Here is a 25,085-nt window from a genome sequence, read left to right on the forward strand (position 1 = left end):
CTGTCTTGCTGGATTTCCTGGTAAAGCATTCAAAAATGACAGCCTGTAACAACACAGTTCCCTTGAGAGCTAAATCTGTTAATAATAATTATAAGAGGTTAAAAAATAATAATAATAACACTTCACTTGCATTTAGTACTGCAATTCGAAAAGTGGCAGAAAATATAAAAATTCAGATATAACATGTGGTCTGTCAATAGAAAAATCAAGGTATACTCGATTAAAATAAAGTATCTAACTTACTACATGGTGTTGTGCTACCCAAGTGATGACTTACGCTTGGACTCGCCAATAGCTCTTCGGCATGAAACTCTTAGATTTAGATTTCGATCTCCGAGTTTCGCACCCGGCTGTAATATAATACGGGATTTATTATCCCCATCCTACTTGTTTATCCAAGTTAATTAACCTACACATAGGTTGTGCTAGTTCCCTAACTGATACAAAATGCCAATAAAACATCCGATACTTTTACTTGTATCATAAATATACTTAGTTAATTCAGAATATATATTTGATATGGCACAAAACATTTCACTCAAAAAACAGGTCCCCAGCTATGGACAGTTGGGGTAATGCTGAACTGCGTAAATATTTACCTTGAAGATGTTTTGGTAATTGCAGTTCCAATGTTTTCTGTTTTCTCGCTTTCCTTTTTGAAACTGATTTCTGTTTGTCTCTGAAATTTGCTTTTCGTCCCATTATGTTAAGATTACAATTTTATTAGTGAAATATTCCAAATCTTACAATCAACACGTGTAAAAATAACTTGTTACTACTCACGCCGAAACACTGTGCGGCGCTGGTTAGTGTAACTAACCAGCGTTCGTTTATTATATAATTATTATAATAAATAAATAAATAAATAAATAAATATATATATATATATATATATATATATATATATATATATATATATATATATATATATATATATATATATATATATATATATATATATATATATATATATATATATATATATATATATATATATATATATATATATATATATATATATATAGTAGAATATATATACAGGGTGTTCGGGATAAATTTGACATATTTATAATTAATTATATTTTTCCGTAAGTTACATGTATTAACACACACTTCTCTTCATTTAAAAGTTTGGACCCTTCTTCATTCATATACAAGATGTCAGAAAGGATGGATAGCTGGAACCCACCTGAATCATGGAAGAGAATAACTTGTATCATGATGATTCGTGCCCGCCATCAAAATAACGATATTACGACTGCTGCCCAATGCTCCCTGAATACAGTAAAAACAATCAGGAATGAACTAGAGACTTGCAATGGTGACTACGAGGATGTAGCAAGAAGAAAGATCCCTAGCAGACGATCTGATTGCGTTCGTACAGCAGAATTCCTCGCAAATCTGCAGGAACAGGTGTTGAAGAACCCTGGCATTGGAATTCGGGCTTTGTTCGTGGAGTTGCTAACTGTAGTCAAGCCCTGGATAACAAGGGTAGCCAATGGTAGGCCGTATGTATGGCAGCAGGATTCGGCCCCTTGCCACACCTCTGGGAAAAGTCAAAAATGGTTGTCTGAAAATTTCTACGACTTCACCAGTCCAAATGTTTGGCCTCCAAACTCCCCAGACCTTAACCCCATGGATTATTTTGTATGGGGCGCAGTTGAAAAAGACACCAATCGCACTTCCAGTAATACAAAAGCCCAGTTAATGGATAAAATTAAAACAGTTTTTGTGGCCCTTCCCAGGGAGACTGTAGCATCAGCTTGTTCGAGGTTCCGAAGCAGAATTGAAGCTGTGATCGATGCTAATGGTGGTTATTTTGAGTAAATCTTGTTGATAGTATTGTAATTAACTCTGCCTGTAATGTTTTTTTGTCAATTCATTAAATTTAATAGATACAAAGAAGATTTTCTTTTTCCTTACGAAACTGTCAAATTTATCCCGAACACCCTGTATATATATATATATATATATATATATATATATATATTCTACATTTTCTATTTTAATTTCAATGATAGACTATGACTGCCCAAAAACAATGTTTTTTTTTCTTCCTCTCCTAAAATTTAGGATCGTAATAGTGCTATAATTAGAACCTAGCACACACGAGACTGCATATCATCATCAGAGACCGTCAGGGAGTCAAGGATTCATCGAGGAGTGGTTATAATTACCATACCAGATGTCCAGATAAATATACATGAAAAGCTGAGAAATACAAGAAATTTAGAAAATTACTTGGAGCGGTACCATGGGAAGATATGTACGTCAGGGAAAAGATGTCAGTAGTTAAAGGAAGTGGTAAAGAAATGTGTAAAGGAACGAATAGCTGACTGCATACCAAAAGTTAACAGAATTAATAAACTTGGAATTAAATGGATGAGTTATAGCATTAAGCAGTTAAAAAAGAACGAGAAGCTTGTGGAAGATATTCATAGATAGAGATGAACAGCAATCCCATGAGCAATATAAAGAACAGGCCAGCAGTATGGCAAGGAAGGCAAAATCAAAGTATCACAGGAGATTTACCGAATGAGCCAATTGATGAAGCCAGATTTGGGGACGTTAATAGAATAGGAAGTTCAAAAGTGGATAAAACAGCCCATAGAATTATCTGGTTACTGAAAAACACCCGATATGCAGAAAGAAAGTTATTATACTTCTTTATAAGGCTTTAATAAGACTTCACCTGGATTACTGTGCAGAGATTTGGACCTCTGGATTTCTTGAAGAAGTACATGAGGTGGAGCGGATTCAGAGGCGAGTGGCCCAAATGGTCGCAGATTTGTGTGGTTATCTATATGAGGAGATTGAAGATTTATGGGTTAGAGAAACTGGCTGATCAGTGGATAAGAGGAGATATGACAGAGACATATAAATTGCTTTGGTCGGTTTATAGGACTAATATGGAGTAAATATTTCAGTACATGAATAATGTGAGGAAAACTAGAGGCCATTCATGGAAATTGAGTAGGAGTGTGGTTAGCAAGGGAGTGAGGACTTGGTTTTTTTCTTGGAGAGTGATGAATTAGTGGAATAGATTGCCAGAGTCGGTGGTGTGTGCTTGGAAGTTAATTATTTTAAGGCAAAATATGACAGGTACTGATAATTGATAATTAATATGTTTGAAATGGACCTCCCTCGATGAATCTACATACTCCATGAAGGTGCACATAGGCAATAATAATAATAATAATAATAATATAAAGAGATAATTATCGTTATAGAACGTAGCTTAAATTTGTTGTTATATGAATGTTCCATTCTGTTCTTGTATGTTGATGAATTTTCAATATAGTACACCCAAATATTATGTTAAGTAAAAAAGTATGTTTACTGTTTCATTAAATATTTTAAATTTTGATCTGATTAATATTTTCCCCGAGCCTGTGTAGCTCAGTGGATGTGGCGTTTGCCAACCACGGCGCTTGGCCGCAGGAAGGAAGACTTGGTTTCGAGTCTAGTCGGCGACTAGAGGAAATTTTTCTAAACCTTTTTTCGACCGGTTCCCGAGTTAGTCGATCTCTGGCACGGGCAAGCAGGTTTTTCCTCCCGGAAACTCAGGTTTTTCGTCCTGTAAACTCAAGAAAATCGACCGTAGAACCCACATTATTTCAGACATTAAATATATTGTGTTAGGGTTAGGGACCACGAGATGGCGGCACATTTGAGCCGTCTCTCTTCACTGAGTACCGCTTAATTAGTGATAGACTTGGGCCATCTATCTCTGATTGGTACCAGTGGAGATTGAACTGCCCACTCAGTCTCCAAAAGTTAGATAGGGCTAAATGGCCTCGCCTACTCCCCGTATACGGGAATAAAAAAGGCGTTAGCTGATTAGCTGATATTTTCCCCTTCATATGAATGAGGAAAACATATTATTTTATGCTGCTCTCGATATTTTCAGGGCATTTGAGGAGAGTAAGGAAAAAGATCTTTAATGCATATCTGAAAGAATGTGGGCAAAAGTATAGACCCCACGGATACTGCCTGGGGTCTATACTTATTAACATAGAAATCTGAGGAGAGGAAACCCATCAAAATGACAAGTACATTCATAGAGGTTACTGGAGACCTATTCGCGAGGAGCATACCAAAAAATGATAATAATACTAACCTATAATACAAATAATAATGCTAATATTATTACAACAAATACTATTTAGAGGTAATGAAACCTTTATACCACACTGCTCAAATACCCTGAATATGTTCTACAAAAGTTTCCATAAACTTTTTCAATAATTTCTCTCCTAAGATAGCTAAGGTAAGCTAGGATATCTGGAATACCAGTGGTAGAATCCATATTGGTGATCACTATCTAATCAGTTAGCGGGTTTCCTAGTAATAAAGAAGTTGGTTGTTGTTAACCTATCCGGTGTTTTCAAGAGGATAGAGTTGAGGGCAATGGGATGATAGTTTGATGGCTAACATTTATCCTGCTTTTCAGGGATGAGTTGGATATGGAATGGAATAGAACTGGAAGAAGACAGAATTCTAGCATGCACATTTTAAGCAATATTTGGAGGATATCAAGTTTGCAAAATTGGAATTACACGTGATTCCAATTTTGCAAACCGCTCTTTTCCCATCCAACGAAACAGTCTTTTCTGTGCTGCTTGAACTATATCAAATGGAGTTACCCCCATAATTTCTATTGCCCTTCTTGCATGGTCTGATTAGTGCTTCTGCTCACCTTATCTACATGCCTGTCCAACTAAATAACCAAGACAATCCTGGATGAAATGAGGACTTCATCCACCACCCCACATAAACTGCAACAACTATTTAAAGCCTTAATTCTCTAATAAGTTTGCTAAGTCAGAGGAGGCATGCAGTGGTCTGGTCATGTGATATTGAGAAAGAGATTTCTTGGTTGCCTATATACAAGTTCCAAGAAAAGAATGAAGATGGAATTCAGCCTTTCTGTAGGCAATATTACCATGGTACCAGAGAGGTATAAGTATGGAAGGGCAAAATTTGTCCAATAGTTGCTAAGGATCTAAGAGCTCCAGCGTAATTTCAGCAGAAGGAACGTTTTCTGAATTTGGTGGTTTCTGATTTGCATTTGTTGGTATTTTATTTTTATTTGATTTTTTACAAATTTTTTATTTGATTTTTTTACAAAGCAGACAAATTACAGATTGCACAAAAGGCTAATTGGATAGATGACGTTTCTGACTTCAGTTACTTCAGATTTGCCTAATTTTCATTACTGATTGCGTTAGCAAACTTATTAGAGAATTAAGGCTTTAAATAGTTGTTGCAGTTTATGTGGGGTGGTGGATGAAGTCCTCATTTCATCCAGGATTGTCTTGGTTATTTAGTTGGACAGGCATTTAGATAAGGTGAGCAGAAGCACTAATCAGACCATGCAAGTAGGGCAATAGAAATTATGGGGTAACTCCATTTGATATAGTTCGAGCAGCACAGAAAAGACTGTTTCGTTGGATGGGAAAAGAGCGGTTTGCAAAATTGGAATCACGTGTAATTCTGGTTGCGGTCAAAATTACAAAAGAATACAACTATTATTCATAATATATTTGGAGAAAGAGTTGGTAATCCCAAAGAATTCATATCATTGTTTGGGTAATAATGCTGTTGAAAATGTACTTTCAGAGATAAATAATCGAATAGATTAAAGAGCTATTACATTTCGGATGGCGACAACAGCAGCAATGAAAGCATTAAATGTTGTAAAGAATTTTGAGATCGAGTAGATAAATCATAAAGAGAAGATTTATCGTTTATCTTTGCGGGGATTGAAATATTAAATCTGAGAACTGCATATGTACCACTTCTTATAAAAGGAATTATTCCAGATGTAATTTCGACAAGCGAGGATGTCCTTTGAAGTTTTGTGATATGTAACATATTAAGCTTTGATACAGGAGTTATGTGTATGTTATTGGTGTTTATATTGACGCCCTGAATGCTTAAGCCTGAATGTGTGGGCTTTCTATATATCGATATTTTGAGTTTACCAGAAGAGTGGGTCAGTTTGAAATCAAGAAAAGGCAGGGAATTATCCGTTTCAAGCTCGGCAATAAACTTAATACTATGATGTCGGCAATTGAGATGTTCGAGGAAAACCACAAGGGAATCATGTTCATGGCTCCAAATAATGAAGACATCATGTACATAGCGTTCACAAACTTTAGGTGTTAAAATATCGCATATAAACATTTTTATATGCGATATTGTTGTTTGACATTTTATTGCTCCTTGCTTCTATATTTAGACTCCTTCTAGGCATGATATCGCAGAGTAAGGAGAAGTAGGATTCTCTGCTAGCTGGTTGCGAAGCCTACTGACAAGTTATCATCTAGTTTGTTGTTTATCATCCTTTACAGTTGCCCTCTAAAATGGACGAAGAAATGGCTCTAATTTTATAGTGTTCAGCATTTCCCATGAAAGGACAGAAACTGGAAATCGGTCCCATTCTGGAAACAAAACATTCTAACCCAATTAAAATAAGCAGACGATGGCGTTTCACTGGGGAATGAGACTCATCCGCCATCTAGGACAGCAGTTGTTATTTCTTCCATCTGTTGATTGTATGCTTATAAGGCGATCATAATCACTTGAAGCGACAAAGTCCCATTTATAGAAATACGCCACTTCGTGGACAGGAGGGATTGGCCAAGATGAGAGAGGCAATAAATTGCATATCACTAAAATTGTGTGCAAAGTTGATTGATTATCAGATTTACTCTTTATGTTTTTCACTAGCCAGACCAACAATGGAAAACATCGAAGTTAAATTTTTGGTCTGACATTGGCAAATAGGAGAAGAGAAAAAAAATCGTATAACGCCTTTTATTCTCTTTGTAGGGGGTTTCAAACCTATGAAACGTTTGGAGACTGAGTGGGTAGTTCAATCTTCACTGGTAGGGAATCAGAGATAGCTGACCCAAGAACGTCACTAATATTAAGCAACATCCAGTGAAGAGATAGCTAACAATTGCCTACATCTCGTAAATCCTAACCCTGACACAATATTTTAATGTCTGAAGTAATGTGGATTCCACGGTCAATTTTCTTGAGTTTATTAGATAAAAACCAGCTTGCTCGTGCCAGAGATCGACTTTCTAGGGAAAATGTCGAAGAAAGGCTTAGAAAAGTTATGACAAGAATTGAACCTAGGTCATTCTTCAAGCGGTTTAGTGTTGCAGAGAATAAATCCACTTCCACTGAGCTATACATGTTTTTTACCGTTTTTGAACACAAATTTATTATTTGTATATTTATATTTCATGTTTCTTTGTTTCTTCACCGAGTTATTTTTTCCTTGATATATATGTATAGAACTAAATATATATGTATATTTTTTCTTCTATATAGATATATATTAAAAAGAATTGAATGAATAGAACCGAGATTTAAGTAAAAAGGTTTTAATATAAAAACACGACTAGTTTCGGCTTGTAACAGCCTTCATCAGGTGACATTATAAAAGGAAGAAAAAAGAAAAACACTAAAACACTGAAGCTTAAATAAACTATGAACATCATATAGAGAGTCTCTATAATAATTGACATTAAATCGTTGTGGTTGTATTTAAAGTTGTTCTTTCGTTTGTTGTATTGTTGGGAAATAATGCTAGATGCTACTAGTGTTCACGAGAAGCTAGTAGCATCTCGTGAACGCCAGTAGATGATTACAACTGAATGACTATCTGGGAAGTTGTAGCTCAGGTTGTTATTTAGATGAACAGGATTGAAGATGATTTCCCTAGATTCTACGATTTGTCTCTCTAGTTCATCATTGCAACGGAAGATGTTAGTAGATTTTTCCCAGCAGACTTTGTAACTTTGGGTTTCATCATTAGGATTAGTCGAGAAAAGGACATGACTTGATAATGCACTGGCTCACTGGCTCTTGTAAGTAATGTCCCTCATGTGTTCTTCCATACGCAGTTCAACAGATTTGTCTGTTTTCCTAAAATAAGGAATATCACAATCAACCAATATTTTATATACACCAGGGTATTTGAAATGATGATGACAAGGTTTTGGGTGGCTTATTAAGAAACGGATCTTTGGAAGTGGAGTGAACAAGGTTCTGATATTGTATTTTCTTAGAACGTTTGCTAATTTATGTGAAGCTGTACTTATGTAAGGAATAGATATATTGCCTTTGAATATATGTTTCTTCTGAACGATGTCTAGGAGGATTAAGAAAGAAAATTTCATTGATTTTCTTGGAATATTCATTAACTTTGGAAGAAATTTTGAGATGGTTTATTTCTGTAAGAAGTTCAATTGTGTCATCCAGAAGAGAACGGGCTCTATGTCCCAAGGTGGAAATTATTCCAAACGTATGAGGAGGGAAGTGATTGGACTGACTATGCAGATATCTGTTGGTATGTGTGGGCTTTCTATATATCGATATTTTGAGTTTACCAGAAGAGTGGGTCAGTTTGAAATCAAGAAAAGGCAGGGAATTATCCGTTTCAAGCTCGGCAGTAAACTTAATACTATGATGTCGGCAATTGAGATGTTCGAGGAAAACTACAAGGGAATCATGTCCATGGCTCCAAATAATGAAGACATCATCTACATAGCGTTTACAAACTTCAGATGTTAAAATAAAGGAAGAGATAACCTTGGTTTCAATCGTCATCGGGAATAAACTTCTCCATCATAATAGCTGCAGTTTCCACTAAGGTTTTAGTGTAGGTGCCATCTGTTTCCTTGATAGTTGATAATATAGGTGTTGTCCTATTCTTGCTTGCTGCTAATTTATATATGCAATTCCAACGGTTTGATGCGGTTGAAACTGTACAGAATTTTTCCCGTGATTCTGTTTCCGCGTTTGTAATTTTGGACTGATAGCTGTGTTTGGATTTATAGTAGTTCTGTCTTCTACTCTCTCTTAAATCTTGGTTATTGTTTGTTCTTTGGTAGTCGTCGGAGTGCGTTAATTTCTTTTTGGACTGTGAGTTCGTCGTTCCACCAAGGTACTGATTTTCTTCCATCGATGTTTAGCTTCTTGGTTGTTCTGAGTGTTTGGTCGCTGGAGTTTTTCAGACCTAATGAAAGTGCAGAAGCAAGGAAGTCTACATCGGCTTGTGCTGATTCCCAGATGGCTAGGTTGTTGTCTTAGCTGAGCTGTTGTTCGCTAATCCCATTCAATCGATGTTCTGAGATTACGCATGAAAATCCTCTTTTTAATGCTTTTACAAATATCTCTAGATTGGTTTTATTCGTGAAGTACTTGGCGATAATGCGATGGTTTGTGTTGTGCATTCCGTTTAAATTTTTGTTACTGATAATAAAACTTAATCATAAAACATCTTTCCTCTTCCTCGCATTTCCTTTCGGAAACTGGGGGGAGAAATAGCATTGTTTACTATTTTCAGATCAACAAAGCTGCTTCCTCTGGTATTTTAATGAGGGAGTATTACTTTTGTCATGTGTAGGGAATTTGATGCTAAGAACTCTTCCAGATTTTTATGTGCTATCGTTAAACCATCTAACCGAATGGATGTTGCTATGCATTCCAAGAATTAGGCCGTTTAGCATTTTATCGAAGCCAACAAAAATCAACTAATCAAGCTTCTTTGCAGTTAGGTGTGCCACAAACGACTGTTTGGAGAGTTGCTCATAATCGCCCTCGACTCCGTGTCTAGAAACTGTAGATTTTGCTCAAGACAGTTTGTCAAAAGTCGAAGCAAGTGAAAATTACCTTCGGAGATGGATATTTAATGATGAAGGTGCGTTTTGCGTATCAGGGAGGATAAATCATCATAACTGCAGAATATGGGGATAAAAAAACCCTCACGCCATTCGATTATTCAAAAGAGAGTACAAACGTGAATCTCAGGTGAGCTTTGTTGTGTTTGGAGGTGTTGGGGCTGTTTTTCTTTGAGGAAAAATACTGACAGTAGTGGGGTGCAATCCTAGCTTGCCTCCTTGTGGTGCATCCTGGATAACGCTAAAGAGCTAGAGATACTTGGCAACCAGGCCATATTGATATTGATATTAAGATATTGAGAGGTATTCACATTTTGTGAATACCTCTCAAAGATTTTATATGATAACAATGTCGAAGTTGTTCTTATTCAAGAGACTCACTGTAAGGATGATGATCAGCTCCAGCCCAGGGACCGAATTCCTGGTTACATTATCATTGGAGCCACTTACCATCATGCACATGGCTTTGCCACCTATGTACGTAATACCCTAGAAGATTCCAACCTCGTTACAACCAGCATTGTCGGTGGCGTTCATCTGATAACAACTATGATAGGGAACACCATTACCAACATGTATAAACACCCTGCCCTCTTGTGGCCACAAGTTCTACCAGTGCAGAACCACCCTGCGATGCATATAGGCGACTTTAACAGCCACCACACGCTATGGAAATTGGCTTCCAACAATGAATGCGGAGAGACTTTGAAAGGGCATAAATTCACAACATGCACCTAATTTTCGATGCAAAAGATAGATCTTTCTTCAGGTCAGCAACTTGGAACAGGGAGTACAACCCCGACCTCTGCTTCGTTACTCAAGACAACAATGTCAGATCCATCCAACCTCCCAGTTGGAACTTCCAGAAAGCCGACTGGGATGCATTTGCTGCCTGTCTTGACAAATATGTTCGTTGGATCCCTCTAACAAGCAGTAATTACAAAAGATTTGAAGGAGCTGTCTTAGCTGTAGGTAAGAAAACCATACCAAGAAGCTTCCGGAAGGAGTATATCCCTGGATGGGATGATGATAGTAATAAACTGTATCAAGAATATGTAGAGTGTGGCGATCCTGACATTGCAGATGAACTCATTCACACCCTTGACACCAACCGACAGAAGAAATGGACTGAAACAGTAGAAACACTCGATTTTTCGGCACTCCTGTAGAAAAGCGTGGAGCCTTCTAAAAACACTAGGTAGTGGCATCCTGACTGTCCGGGAACAATCGGCTATTTCTCCTAACCAATATGCATCACATATTGTCAGCACGTCAAGATATACCACCAAGGACAAACAACACACTCTTCAAATAAAAAGAGAACTTACATATTTGAAAAATAACCGACCATCAGACCCTCTATACTCACGGCCCTTCACTCTTGAAGATATTAACACTGATCTGATGGATATGAAACCAGGTAAGGCTCCAGGTTTCGACGGAATTCATCCTGATTTCCTGTTGAAGACAGGTCAAAGCTCGACAGTGGTTGGCTTGCTTTTTCTCTGACATCCTCCAGACTGGTAGACTTCCAAAAGAGTTTATGAGGACAAAAATTATTCCTATCTTAAAACCAGGAAAAACCAACAACATTCCAGAAAACTACCGACCACTTTCTCTGCTTAGCACCTGCTATAAGCTCCTAGAAAGGCTCATCCTTAATAGAATCGCTCCTAAGATAATAGAAGAAGTCCCAGTGGAACTGGTCGGATTCAGACAAAAACGAAGCTGCTGGGATCAGGTTCTGTCACTCACCACACACATATAGAGGCAGGCTACAACAATGCCAGAAAAACAGCTGGAGCTATTGTAGATCTTACTGCAGCTTATGACACAGTCTGGAGGCATGGCGCAGTCTGCAAGTTGCTCCGTGCAGTCTCATGCAAAACAATAGTAAAACTAATCGATAACATGCTAAGCAACCGCCTGTTCCAAGTGTATATGGACGAGAACAAAAGCAAACAAAGAACACTGGATAATGGATTACCACAAGTGTCAGTTCTGGCTCCCCTCCGTTTTAACTTATACATCGCAGATATGCCTCCATCTAAGAAGTTTTGCTATGCTGATGACATTGCTCTAGCCACCAGACACACCAATTTTACTGCAATGGAAGATACACTAACAAACGACCTTGCAGTCCTAGATGAATACTTCAGCAAATGGAGATTACGCCCGAATCCTAGCAAAACACAAGTTTCATGCTTCCAACTGAACAATAACCAGGCTAACAAAGAACACATGGTCTACTTCAAACACGAACTGCTACACTACAACAGATTCCCAAAATATCTGGGCGTTACTCTAGATAGAGCACTATCTTTTAAACCACATCTCATTAACACAGCATCCAAGCTAAAAACAATAAACAATATACTGCAAAAACTATGTGGAACAACTTCGGGTGCCTCAGCAACAACGCTTCGCTGCGCTGCTCTTGGCTTCGTTTACTCTACAGCTGAATACTGCTCACCCGTATGGGTGAACAGCACCCATGTGTATTTGGTTGATTCCCAGCTTAACACCACTATGTGCCTTATTTCTGGAACTGTAAAATCAACCCCAACCTACTAGCTCCCAGTGCTAAGCAACATCCCGCCTCCACACATTTGCAGATCCAACTTTCTTCTACATGGATACAGCAAAATCATGGAAATCCAAAATCTTCCAATCCATGAAGACATCACACCCCTAGAAATAAACAGGCTAAAGTCAAGGCACCCTCCAATCTTAACAATAAAAAATCTTGCAGAGACAAGCTTCAACATGAAGGAGAAGTGGAAAAACTGCTGGTGTAACACTCAACAGGGATCTTCCATGAATTAGTGGACCCAACACAGATACCTTCGGGTTTTGACCTACCTCGGAAAACTTGGTCTGCCCTTAACCGAATCTGCACCAACCATGGCAGATATGCAGACTACCTTTGCAAATGGGGCATGATTGCCTCACCCAGATGCGACTGTGGATCACCCCGCCAGATAATTAATCATATTATAGCAGAATGTGTCCTATGTGCATACAGTGGAAACCTGTCAGACTTCATCCATGCTACACTAAGTGCAGTTGACTGGATAATCAACCTAGACATTCAGTTGTAGCCTATTCGTGATTCTTGAATGTCTCTTTTATGACTGTATTATGTCTTCTTATTGTACATATGTCTATTACTATGTCCATATATATTAAGGATTAATGTAATGTAACTTTTAATGTGTGAGCCATACGCTAAATAAATACTGACAGTAGTGAACTATCTGGACATGCACAGTTGTATCTGTTACCTTAGTAGGAAGATCATCAGCCAAATGCGGTGTTCAAGCAAGATAGAGCACGGCCACATTGGGCTCTTATTGTCCAAGAATTTCATGAAATTTCCTGGGTGCTGTCTTGGGCATGGTGGACCAATTCCGGGGTCTCCACGCTCACTCGATATTATACCAGTTGATTTTTTCCTGTGGGGATATGTGAAGGACAATGTTTAACAGACCCCTGTGACCTCCCTCGATGAACTGGATCAGAATTGTTGCTGCGATAGAAACAGTTACAACGCAAATGGTAAAGAACACTTGGAAGGAAATTGATTATTGCTTGGACATCTTAGGCGTCGCAAAAGGCGTGCATGTTATTTAACATTGTGCAGTAACGATTTTGTACGTAATAAAACGTTTTGAGTTACACTTTCATATTCATAAGTAATTTTATTTTGTTGTTTCTGGTTTGAAAATTATAGGCCAAGGAAACCCCTAGAAAATTTATATAGCCCGTGTAGCTCAGTGGTTGTGGCATTTGCACACCATGGCGCTTGACTGCACGAAGGAAGACTTTGTTTCGAAAAATCTAGTTGACGACTAAAGGAAATTTTTCCTAAGCCTTTTTTCGAATGGTTGCTGAGTTAGTCGAACTCTGGCATGGGCATGTAGTTTTTTTCTTCCAGAAACTCGAGTTTTCTTCTCATAAACTCAAGAAAATTGACTGTAGTACCCACATTATTTCAGACAATAACATATCTTGTTAGGGTTAGGTACCAAGAGATGGTAGTACTTGTTTGCAAGCCTCTTCATCAGCGGCTGCTATAATTAGTGATAGCCTTAGGCCAGCTATCTCTGATTGGCTACCAATGGAGATTGAACTGCCCACTCAGTTTCCAAAAGCTAGATAGGGTATATAGGCTTCGCCTACTCCCTATAAAGGAATTCTGTATTCACTTTGAAATGAACCCACACTATTTTCAGAAATTAAATATATTGTGTTAGAGTTAGGGACCACGAGATGGCGGCACTTGTTGAGCCATCTCTCTTCACTGCGTGCTGCTTATATATATATATATATATATATATATATAACTATAAACCTCAAGTGCTCACTCTAGTGAGTAGGGGCATGGTGAACCCGAGGCACCTGAAACTGGACCACACCTTACTCCATGTAATATATACCTGTTATGTTATCTGTAGCCTGGTCCCTACTCTTCTTTCCCTCTGTATTTCTTTTCGCCTTGCTCCTTCCCCCCCAATGCTATTAGAGTATTCGAGGGCTAGGGGTAATTCTGTTTTATTTACCTATTTTTTTATCTCATGCACCTGCCCACCCCCAGTTAAAAATGGTGAAGACAAATCAGAAGACTATACCGCATCGGTCGTCGCGCGGGTTACCAAGGACCACACTGGATGTTAGGCTTCCTGGACAGCCAGTGACAAATGGGCTACAGGAGCAAGATCCACAGAACTCGAAAGTATTTACTAGGAAAAAGTGGAGCATGGCTAAAAATAGACAAGTCATGCAGTGCTTCTACACTTCAAACCTATCAGTTAGGGGATTTCAGAAACGAATGTTCCAACTTTGGCTCGAACGGCACCCAAATTCTGAAATTTCATTCGAAAGGCTGATGCAGCAACGCAGCTTCATTATCAGACGCAAGGTATTTAGTGAACTTGAGCTGGAAGCACTGAAACCTCAAGCTGTAAAAGGAGACCGTACTGATCCTGAAGTGACCAAGAATATGAATGAAGCAGAACCAGATTCCAACGTGCAGAATGCTGAAAATTTTGAAAATATACAAATAGTTGAAAGGAAGCTATCAGATAAGGAACAAGAACTCATACAAAAAATTATCGAGCAAATGAACAGCAACCAGGAACGAGTCAGGCTTCCAGTATTGAGACAAGTACCTCAACAAAAACTCAAGGAACTCCTACAAGAGGCCAATAAAGCTGCAAGGGATATTCCTACTGGAATTATTGGGGAAACGAATCAACTTATGTACTCAATAGCCTACGTCGTAACATCTGAATTAGGATATAAGATTAGTGAACCCAAAAGCAGTAAGGCTCAGGAACCAAAATGGAAGCATCGACTGGAGAATAAAATTCTTAAACTCAGAGCAGACGTGAGCAATTTGAAAAACTTTAAGGAAAAGAAGCTGAAAAACGCAAAAATCCGAAATAACCTCATAAAGAGATATAATACTGGAACACGACCTATTGATGAAGTATTGGAGGAAGTGAAGCAAAAAATAGTTGCAGTTGCAGCTAAAATAAGAAGATACAGTGCACGCATTGAACAATACAAGCAAAATTCGATGTTTCGCGCAAATCAGCACCAGTTTTACAAGAAAATTGATTGCTGCAGGAATGATAACCTTAAAGAAAATATAAATATAAATACCAGAGGCAAAGAAAATACACTAAAGTTTTGGAAAAACCTATGGGACGACCCTAAGAGGCACAATAACAAGGCAAAATGGATTGAACAAATTACGAACAAATCTCAAGAATGAAAAATGGACCAACTGAAAAAAAAAATGAAATGGTTCAAAAGCAAGCAAAAAAAATAAAAAATTAGTCAACACCTGGGAAGGATGAATTACATGGCTACTGGTTGAAATATCTAACAGGCTTACATGAAAGACTAGCTAACCAATTTTATGATGTTTTAGAAGGAAAATGCAAAGAAGAGTGGCTGACATCAGGGAAAACGTTTTTGATCATAAAGGATAAAGAAAAAGGTCCAAACCCAGAAAACTTCCGACCAATAACCTGCCTGCCAACAACTTTTAAGCTACTCACAGGCATACTAGCTGATAAAATATACAGCTATCTTAAAACAAATTCTCTTCTCCCAATTGAAAAAAAAGGTAACAGCAAAAATTCAAGAGGCACAAAAAACCAATTGCTGATTGATAAAATGATTCTTAAAAATTGCAAACGTAGAAAAACCAACCTTCATATGGCTTGGATAGATTATAAAAAAGCGTGTGATTCGGTGCCTCATAGTTGGATTTTAAAATGCACAGAACTATTTGGTATTAGCGAAAACGTGCAAAACGTTTTGCAATCCAGCATGAAAAACTGGAAAACAACGTTGGTTATAAATAGAAAAGATATTGGAGAGGTAAACATAAAAAAGGGGCATCTTTCAAGGAGACTCATTATCTCCTCTATTGTTTATATTGTCATTGATCCCCTTAACTAGAATTTTAAACAAAACTGCCCATGGTTATCAAACTGCGCAAAAGAGTGCAAAGATATCTCACCTTTTATACATGGACGATCTGAAGTTGTATGCAAAATCAGAGAATTTATGCAAAATTGCTAAACAGTGTGCACATATTCAGTCAAGATATATCAATGGATTTTGGCTTAGACAAATGCGCAATTGCTGGAATAACAAGAGGAGAGTTTGTAAATATGAACGAAATCGAGCTGCTCAATGGTGAAATAATCAAAGCAATAAAATTCGAAGAGAGTTACAAATATTTGGGAATTTTAGAAGCATCAGAAATTCTGCACAATAAGATCAAAGAAAGAACCAGAGCAGAATACATAAGACGATTAAGAAAACTCCTTAAATCAATGCTTAATGCTGGAAATGTGATAAAAGCGATTAATACCTGGGCCATACCTGTTCTGAGATGAGATATTCAGCAGGCATTGTTGAATGGACCCAGCTAGAGATGGAAGATTTCGATGAAAAACTCGAAAATTAATGACAATGCACCATGCCCTCAATCCTTGCAGTGACATTGATAGGCTCTATCTATCACGCAAAAAAGGAGGTAGAGGATTATTACAAGTGAAGCAAGTTATTAAAGAAGAAAAACGAAATTTAAATGATTATCTGCAGCAAACAACGGAAAAATTTCTAATTGAGGTAAGGAAAGAGGGTTTATTTAAACCCATGGAGACAAAATTGGAATACAAAACCAACCAAGTAAAAGTGAGAATCGAAAGATGGAAAAATAAGGCATTGCATGGAAAATACCTTCACAGCACAGAGAACAGAGCTGACAGCAACTTGACCTGGCAATGGTTGAGAAATGGAGCACTAAAGAAAGAAACAGAATCGGTAATTTTTGCAGCACAAGAACAGGCCATTAAAACCAACGTTATGAAGGCAAAAATAAAAAAATTCAAGAAGACAGTAAATGTAGATTGTGCAAAGAAAAGGAAGAAACAGTAGACCACATTATAAGTGGATGCAGCAAAATCGCACAAATTGAATACCGTAAAAGGCATGATAACGTAACTAAGATAATCCACTGGCATTTATGTAAAAAGTATGGGTTTGAAGTATCTAAAGATATCGGAAGCATAAAGTTCACCAGAAAGTGGTTAAGAATGAAAAAGCTAAAATACTCTGGGATTTCAAAATCCAGACTGACAAAAGCTTGGAATGCAACACACCCGATATCACAGTGGTTGAAAAAAGTGAAAACAAGGGTGTTACGTTTATCGAAATATCAGTACCAGGAGATAGTCGGATTGACAACAAAGAAAATGAAAAAATTACAAAATATCGCGATTTGCAAATCGAAGTTGAACGAATCTGGCAAAAGAAAACAAAAGTTGTTCCCATAATAATAAGTGCTTTAGGCGCCATCCCTAAAACATTGAAAAAACATCTAGAAGCACTCGAGTTAGATGGATTAAAAATTGGGCAGCTGCAAAGAAGGCCGCTTTGTTCGGCACAGCTTTCATTTTCAGAAAGTATTTCCACAACTTATAGGCCCTTGGGTAGGGCCCGAATTAGTGGAATATAACCAGCCTTTTCTTAAGACTGAGGAAGCAAATCAAGCTTTGATGAATATTATATATATATATATATATATATATATATATATGATGCAAACGAATGATGAAACATGCAATAGAAATGGTTACAGAATTCTCTATATTTAACAACTTACAATTTACTTTTTTTCTAGTATAACGATTGCCCACTTGGAGAATAATAAGAGATCAGTCAGTTTCGATGGAAAGACATGGGTTGGAATTTCTATGGTGCTAAGAATCTTTCTCAATATCTAACACGGTTCAAGTTTCTTCAGGGTGTAACTTTTTAGATAAGAATGGAGTCATCAGGTGATCAATATAATCCGGCACTCAAAAGGTTCTCTTTATTTAAAGTCATCGACTTAAATCGCTTTGGTTGGGAAACTGCAGCGGTAACGGAAGGGAATGACTGGAGATTGTTTTTTGCGATTACGATATTTCCACTAAGAAAGTTTTATCCACTTATGCCACACAGTGCAGATGAGTTAAACCTTGGATACACTGATAACTGTGTTCTACACGTCCAAACACAATTCTAGTCATATTTAGCTTTCAGTAATGAAATTGGTGATTTCACACCAGGGATGAAAATCTGCGATCTCCTATATTTGGGAGTCAGGTTCTTTTATTAACTATTGTTTTTTCAATCCGTTCACAAATGAGCTTTCCAAATAATATATTTTTTGTTTTTCACTATTTTACCATCATAAAAGAATCAAGTAAATGTTTAATTTATCTGAGGATTATCCCTGGTCTTAGTCTTCACACAAATTTGACCATCGAAGTAGTACTGAATAATATCTTCTTCAGTAATTATTATTTAAGAATTCTGGCAGTCGTTTTACTAAGATGAAAAATACACTAAAAGAAAATACATAAATAACTAAAATGTTCTATTGCTTGCCGTAAGATGGCGACACGACTCATACGATTCCTTCTTTTATAGAAACGAAAGACTTTCATACTGTTCCCCTAATGAGGGAATAAATGCGTTAACTGATTTTTAATAATATAAATGAAATAAATGAATGATATAAATGAAAAAAAGTTTAAAACATTCTGTTTAATTATTATTGAATTAAAACTAAACTACAATTTTCATTATTATACTAATTAATAAAAATCAATTAAATTTCAAATAAACCATGCAAAATATTTCGATTTTTATTACATACTTGTCCCATCTGGTCATTCAAAATCAAGAAACTGTCGTTTGCCTGTTTAGGTAGTCTTGCATCATAATGTGGCATTCATTCGAAAACCAATCATTGCGGAAGAAAGTTTCATTTTCATAAACGTTGACAAAAGTGTGAGGAATAAATAAACCTCTCTGTAACACATCCGATAGCTGCAAAACTAGCAACGTAACCAGTAGGTGATATGAAAAAACGTCCATTCCATGAAGCATTCTTTAACTAGTATTCTCATCATGTCAATTTTTTTTTTCTTATCACCTGTAAGTTTTTTTAACTGCGTAATCAAAAAATTATGTTTATCATTTCGCTGTTATGAATTTTAGCCTGTTTGAGGTCTACGTCCTTCCGACCAATATTTGTGTTGCGAAATTATTGATCAGTATCTGATTGTTTTATTAGCAACTTTGACATTGTTGCACGTGACTTTTGCACGTATCGCCAGTAGCTGAAATGGCACGTGAAAAAGAATGCTCTTCCCATGAGGTTAAGATTTTATAGGATACCATATCAGTGGTGTATCAGTTTGTGACCTAATCAAAGGCTACATTTCCCGAAATAAAATGAAGACAAGATTATATAAGAGACATTTTATATAAGGTTGCTACCTGATCTAAAGCCGGCATTTCCCAGAGAAATTGCACTGCACTGGTATAATAATAATAATAATAATAAAGAGAGAGAGAGAGAGAGAGACCTGTAGAACGTTGGAAGTCCGCGATATACAGCGGCAAATCACGCTTCACCTTTCAACCCCCCCCCCCCCCCCCCGACAGGACAGGCAATGTGCCGAGTGTATAAAGGTGAGTGTGAAGTTTGGTGGCTGAATTGTAATAGTTGGGAACAGTTTCTTCTAGAATGGAGACCTTTTGCTTGTATTGCCTGGAAAGATAAATAGCAAGGGATATACGACACTTGTTGACAATCCAATGCCTTGTATAATTTGCCTATTTTACAATACAGAACCATATTTCTTTCTACACGACAGTGCATCATATCATACTACAGTTGTTATTGCCATAACTTTTGGGAAAATGATGTGGAAAACCTTGACTGGCTTTCTCAGTGTCCTAATCTGAGCCTAAGAAAGATATTCTGGAATAAATACTACTGCATTTAGCAATGCTGCATGGATTGTTGAGCAATGCTGTCATAAGAACGGTCTAAATTCAGGACCGCAGTGGGAGGAAGATCACAGTATTAAGGTGTAAGCAGTTACTGTCGTTTTTCGCTGAAATACTCACTTCAACATACAATATGCACTATTTGTTGATCGCAGATCTTATAACGAATATTATCTGCAACTCTTTTTTTAATTCAAAAGAGTGCCTTTCGTGCAGTAAATTAAATTTAAAATTTGATCTTCAAAGTTCAACTTACGCCACATGCAGAAAAATCAGGCTATCAGTAAACAGAACTATTATAAAAAGATACTACTGAGAGTATTATTATTATTAAAAAAAACCTGAAGATCTTTAAAGAACATCAATAAGTAAGTAGGTTCACTTGTTTTGTTTATAACATTCTTTTCAATAGAACCCAATGTGTCTAAAGTTTTCTTCGCTGAACAACACAACAGATTCCCATTAACGTCGTGCTTTTAATTGCAATTACTATCATGAGTGTGGGTGGCCGAGTTCCACAGTGAGCGTCGATGTTTTGTGAATATCTTTAGGTGAAAGATGGATTTCATCTTTCACCTAAAGATGACGTGAAATAGAAGAATCGCTTGATATGAGACCACCACGTTGCTTACTGGAGGCCTAAAGTGGCTTGAACGAATTCAATGTTTAGTCTCTGTAGCTGAAAATAAGATAATGTAATCCATAACTCATTCACGGTGCTAATGTACGATAGATTTGCCACCTTTCTTAGAAAGAAGTGGGATTCCATGAATTCGTAATCGAAATTCTCGTACACTATTAAATAAAGTTCATAAGCTTCACTGATTGTATTTTTAGGATTTTTACTTGATAAATCAGAAGAACAGAGAGAGAGAGAGAGAGAGAGAGAACAAATTCCAAACTCTTTGAGAATAGTGTAGCTACAGCTGTCGCACATCATGCTGGTAATAAGCAATGAATGCCTTGAATGAAAACTAAAGATGAAATTTAGCAGCTGACATAATGTCTAAGTTCCTTTCTAATATCTTCATTATTAATATGATTCAAAAACATGGAAAGCCTTGGACTGTTCCAGCTTTCAGACTAATGTGATGTATGAAAACGTCACAGCAGTTCTCGCTTACATTGCAGCTGCGCGAAGAGATGAGTGATCAAGATTACAAGAGATGATAACTGAACAAGAAAATCAAAGATCAAGATTACAAGAGATGATAAATGTCACAAAAAATAATATCAAAATCAAGGAGTTGGTAATTATTTTCTTGGGGGCAGTTCCAGCTAAAGGAATAACCTTCAACACTCCTGTCGGATTTCGCTGTGCCAGGTGGATGGAGAATTCTATCTACACTTTCAAAATCTGGATGCTCAGGAGTCAGTTCAAATTAACAGAGAAGGAGCAGGAAGGAATCTCTAACATTTGCGTATTCGCTACTAGGCTCTATGTTAAAGCCTGCTTCCAAACTTCATCTACTGTGTCCAGTAGCGCACTCAGGGTTTAATCTTGGGGCGGGGACGAGTTGAGTAGACGATTTGAGAATACGCACTACGCATCACATACAACCTATGACTGAGCATCTGCAATCATCGCTAATTCAGAAGTAGTATAGAAATAGAAGACCTGACACAACATTAAAAAAAAAACGAATTTTATTAATTAGTTAAATGTTTTTGGAAAATTTTCTAGTGTTTTTTCCTTTTTTTGGGGGGGCCAACCCCCCTTCCCTTTGGGTGCGCCACAGACCGTGTCTATCCCTAAGGAAGGACCTACAGTTCCTGAAGAACACTTACCTGTACAAGGAAGTCAATGAAGCAATTGTCAATGCTGCATTTCAAAAATTCCTAGGACATCTCTAGTACCTTTCAGAGGAATTGATCGCATTTACTCTTTTCGGTGACAAAGTTTCTTCTGAGACAAAGAGAAAAATTGTCAAAGCGATGACATCAAACACTGTGGCTCTTCTCAATCACTGGAGTTGCTTTCCGCTGATTTACTGAAGGATGTTGCGGACTTTAATGAAGACTAGTCATTCCAGTCGGTAAAAAAGACCGTAATATGCGTGAGAGTTGCCAGCAACATTGCAAGAAAGAGGCGTCGCCCCGATGGACGAATACAACAAACTGCGCACCAACGATGAAGACCAGAAACAATTTCTTTCGTTGGGCGTAAATGACAGAAAGAAGTATTTGACCTCAAGAAAATAACACTGTTAAAATAACAGCAACAAAACCAGTAAATTTAAGAATTTGTAAACTTTGTATTAATCCTTTTGAATAATAATAAACTGCCTATAACTGAATTAATGTTCGTTCGAAAAATAAATGTTAAAAAAAATCATTCAACATCATAGCAACTAACCTACAGAGAGAGAGAGAGAGAGAGAGAGAGAGAGAGAGAGACGTTTTTGGCTTATTTGCCTAGAGATAAAAACATTGTTTTGCCTAATCATGCCATATAATATAAAACTAAAACTGTACAGATCTGAAAAATTTCAGCTGGCATTCTCGATGCCATATTTGTTTCTGTTCTATTCTGTTTTACGCTTTGAAGTAGACCCATTCCGCGGGGACACTTGTAACCCCCCATTGGGCGCGTTCCCTGGTGGCGGATCGGGGAATGCTCGTCATAGTTTACTATGAAGGGTAGGAGGGGAAATAAAATACCTCTCGTGGACCAACAGGATAGCACTTCTCTCATAGGCCGGTCTGGGGACCTCGAAGGCGGCAGCCTCACCACCACCAGACTCGGGTGCTGAAGGCTAATCCCCTACACACACCTTAAAATGTCACCCATTAAAAGAAATAACAAAGAGATAGCTGAACTGCCTAAATGGTTAACGACAAAACGAGGAAAAAGGTACATGAGATACGGAACATGAAACGTTAAAAGTCTACATTGAAAAGAAAACGAATTAATAGATGAATTTAAAAAATCGAGATTGGATCTGCTAGCAGTCACAGAAACAAAAAAGAAAGGTCAAGGTTTCCAGAAAATGAAAGATGGATATATTTACTTTTCTATTCAGGGATAAACCCAAGAGAATGGGGAAAACAAGGGGTAGCATGCATAATTAAACCAGATCTCAAAGAATATATTATTAAATGGCAACTAATAAATGAAAGGTTGTTGACAATCACTAAAGATTTCAAATCAGATAACCAAGTAGTCACTGTAATTGTTGCATATGGACCAAATGATAATGCTAATAAAGAAATTAAAGATGAATTTTTCGAACTCTTACAAAAAAAAAATTGAGGAAGTTCAATGGCATATTATACTGGTAGGAGACCTTAATGGCCGGGTAGGGAATCAAGTAGATGAGGAAACGTAACAAGTGTTGGGATCACAAGGAGAAATAACCCTGAATAATAATGGAGAAGGAATAATAAATTTTTGCCTTATAAATAATTCAGTAATAGCGAATACTATGTTCAAGCATAAAGAAATCCATAAATTTGCCAGGGAAGAGCCCAGTAGAAATGAGAAATCTATAATTGACTACGCCATCATAAGCAGATCGTACTGGAAGTATACAAAAAACGCAAGAGTCTATAGAGGTCCTGAAATAGGCAGTGACCACTACTTATTAGTATTGGAAACGATCCATAAAATAAAAATTGAAAAATGTAGGAAAAGAAGTAAGCGAATAAATGTTAAGATAAAGAACTACAAACTAAAGAAAAAAGAAACACCCATTGAGTATAAAAGTAAAATAGAAGAGAAGATGAAGGAAGTAGAAAAATAGATATATGAAGTCCAAGATGTAGAAATATGGCTTTCGAAAAAATAGAAGCACGCAGGATCTTATCTTCAGTCTTAGACAAATAGCATAGAAAACATTGGAATATGGAAAAGAACTACATTCATGTTTTATAGATTTTGAAAAGGCTTTTGACCGAGTATCCAGACACTTAATATGGCAAGCATTAAATAAACACAAGATAAAAGATAACTTGATAGCAGCCATACAAAGCCTCTACAAAAGTAATAGAAATTATGTAAGAACTTGTAATAATAGATCAAAAGAATTTGAAACAAATGTAGGAGTGAGGTAAGGCTGTATCCACAGCCCTCTTCTCTTCATCATAGTAATGGATGAAATTTTAAAGGCATGCCAAACAAAAACAAAAAAGTTCTACCTAGGATACAGGAAACTGAAAGAAACCAGGATTTCACACATGGCTTTTGCAGATGATGTAGTGATCCTAGCAAATACAGCTGAACTAAGACAATGATCATATCTAGAAACCAACCAAAACACATAATAAAAATAGAGAACCATCAACTGAAACAGGTCTACTCCTTTAGATACTTGGGATAGACTAGACACAGAAATTAACAACAGGATAACTGGGGAAAGCTATTCTATGCAATGAAAGGCCCACTCCTAGATAAGAAAGATGTTATCCAGAATACCAAATGGCAGTGTACCGTTCAGTGTTTGTACCACCATTAACATACAGATGCGAGTCTTAGTATTTTACAACAGGAAACACAAATAAACTACAAACAATTGAAATGAAATATCTTAGGAAAGCGCACAAAAAACAAGACTACACCGAATAAGAAATCAAACTATAAGAGACAGCCTTCAAGTTGCACCTCTGAACCAATTCATAATACAAGCCCAAATGAGATAGTTTGGACATCTTAATCAAATGGAAGAAGAATGAATAGCAAAAACTGTATATGAAAGTCAGAAAATAGGAAAAAGAAACATAGGCAGGCCCAGAAAAAGTTAACAAAAAGAAATTAAAGAAAACTTGAAAAAGAAGGGAATTAACTGGAAAGAAGCAAAAGAACAAGCCTTGGACAGGACGGCATGGAAATCTCTTTGGAAAAATCTCGACGCTTAAAAGCATAAGAGATCATAGACGAAGAAGAAGGTAGATCCGCAGCAGACCACGCAGGCTTTCGAAACCAGATAGAGAATAGGGTGATTAATAATTATTTGTAGTTTCCTGTATTTATATATCGCGCATGTTCTTATGGCCAGCTTGCCAGTTTTGTGGGAT

The 25,085-nt window shown here is 37.0% G+C and overlaps 1 protein-coding gene across 2 annotated transcripts in view; it reads right to left on the minus strand.

Annotated features, from left to right (window-relative positions):
- Positions 1-761, minus strand: part of LOC150107625 (28S rRNA (cytosine(4447)-C(5))-methyltransferase) — a 181,852-nt gene extending 181,091 nt beyond the window's left edge. For both annotated transcript variants that reach the window (XM_090391435.1, XM_090391434.1), the window contains exon 1: positions 600-761. In XM_090391435.1, coding sequence (XP_090247561.1) covers positions 600-702 — 103 coding nt within the window. In that variant the 5' untranslated portion in view covers positions 703-761. The remainder of the gene's footprint in view (positions 1-599) is intronic.
- Between the last annotated feature and the right edge of the window lie 24,324 nt (positions 762-25,085).

Source organism: Typopeltis vanoorti, chromosome 4, assembly GCF_054136105.1.
Source record: "Typopeltis vanoorti isolate ZY-2024b chromosome 4, IOZ_Tvanoo_1.0, whole genome shotgun sequence".
Classification (NCBI taxonomy): domain Eukaryota; kingdom Metazoa; phylum Arthropoda; class Arachnida; order Uropygi; family Thelyphonidae; genus Typopeltis; species Typopeltis vanoorti.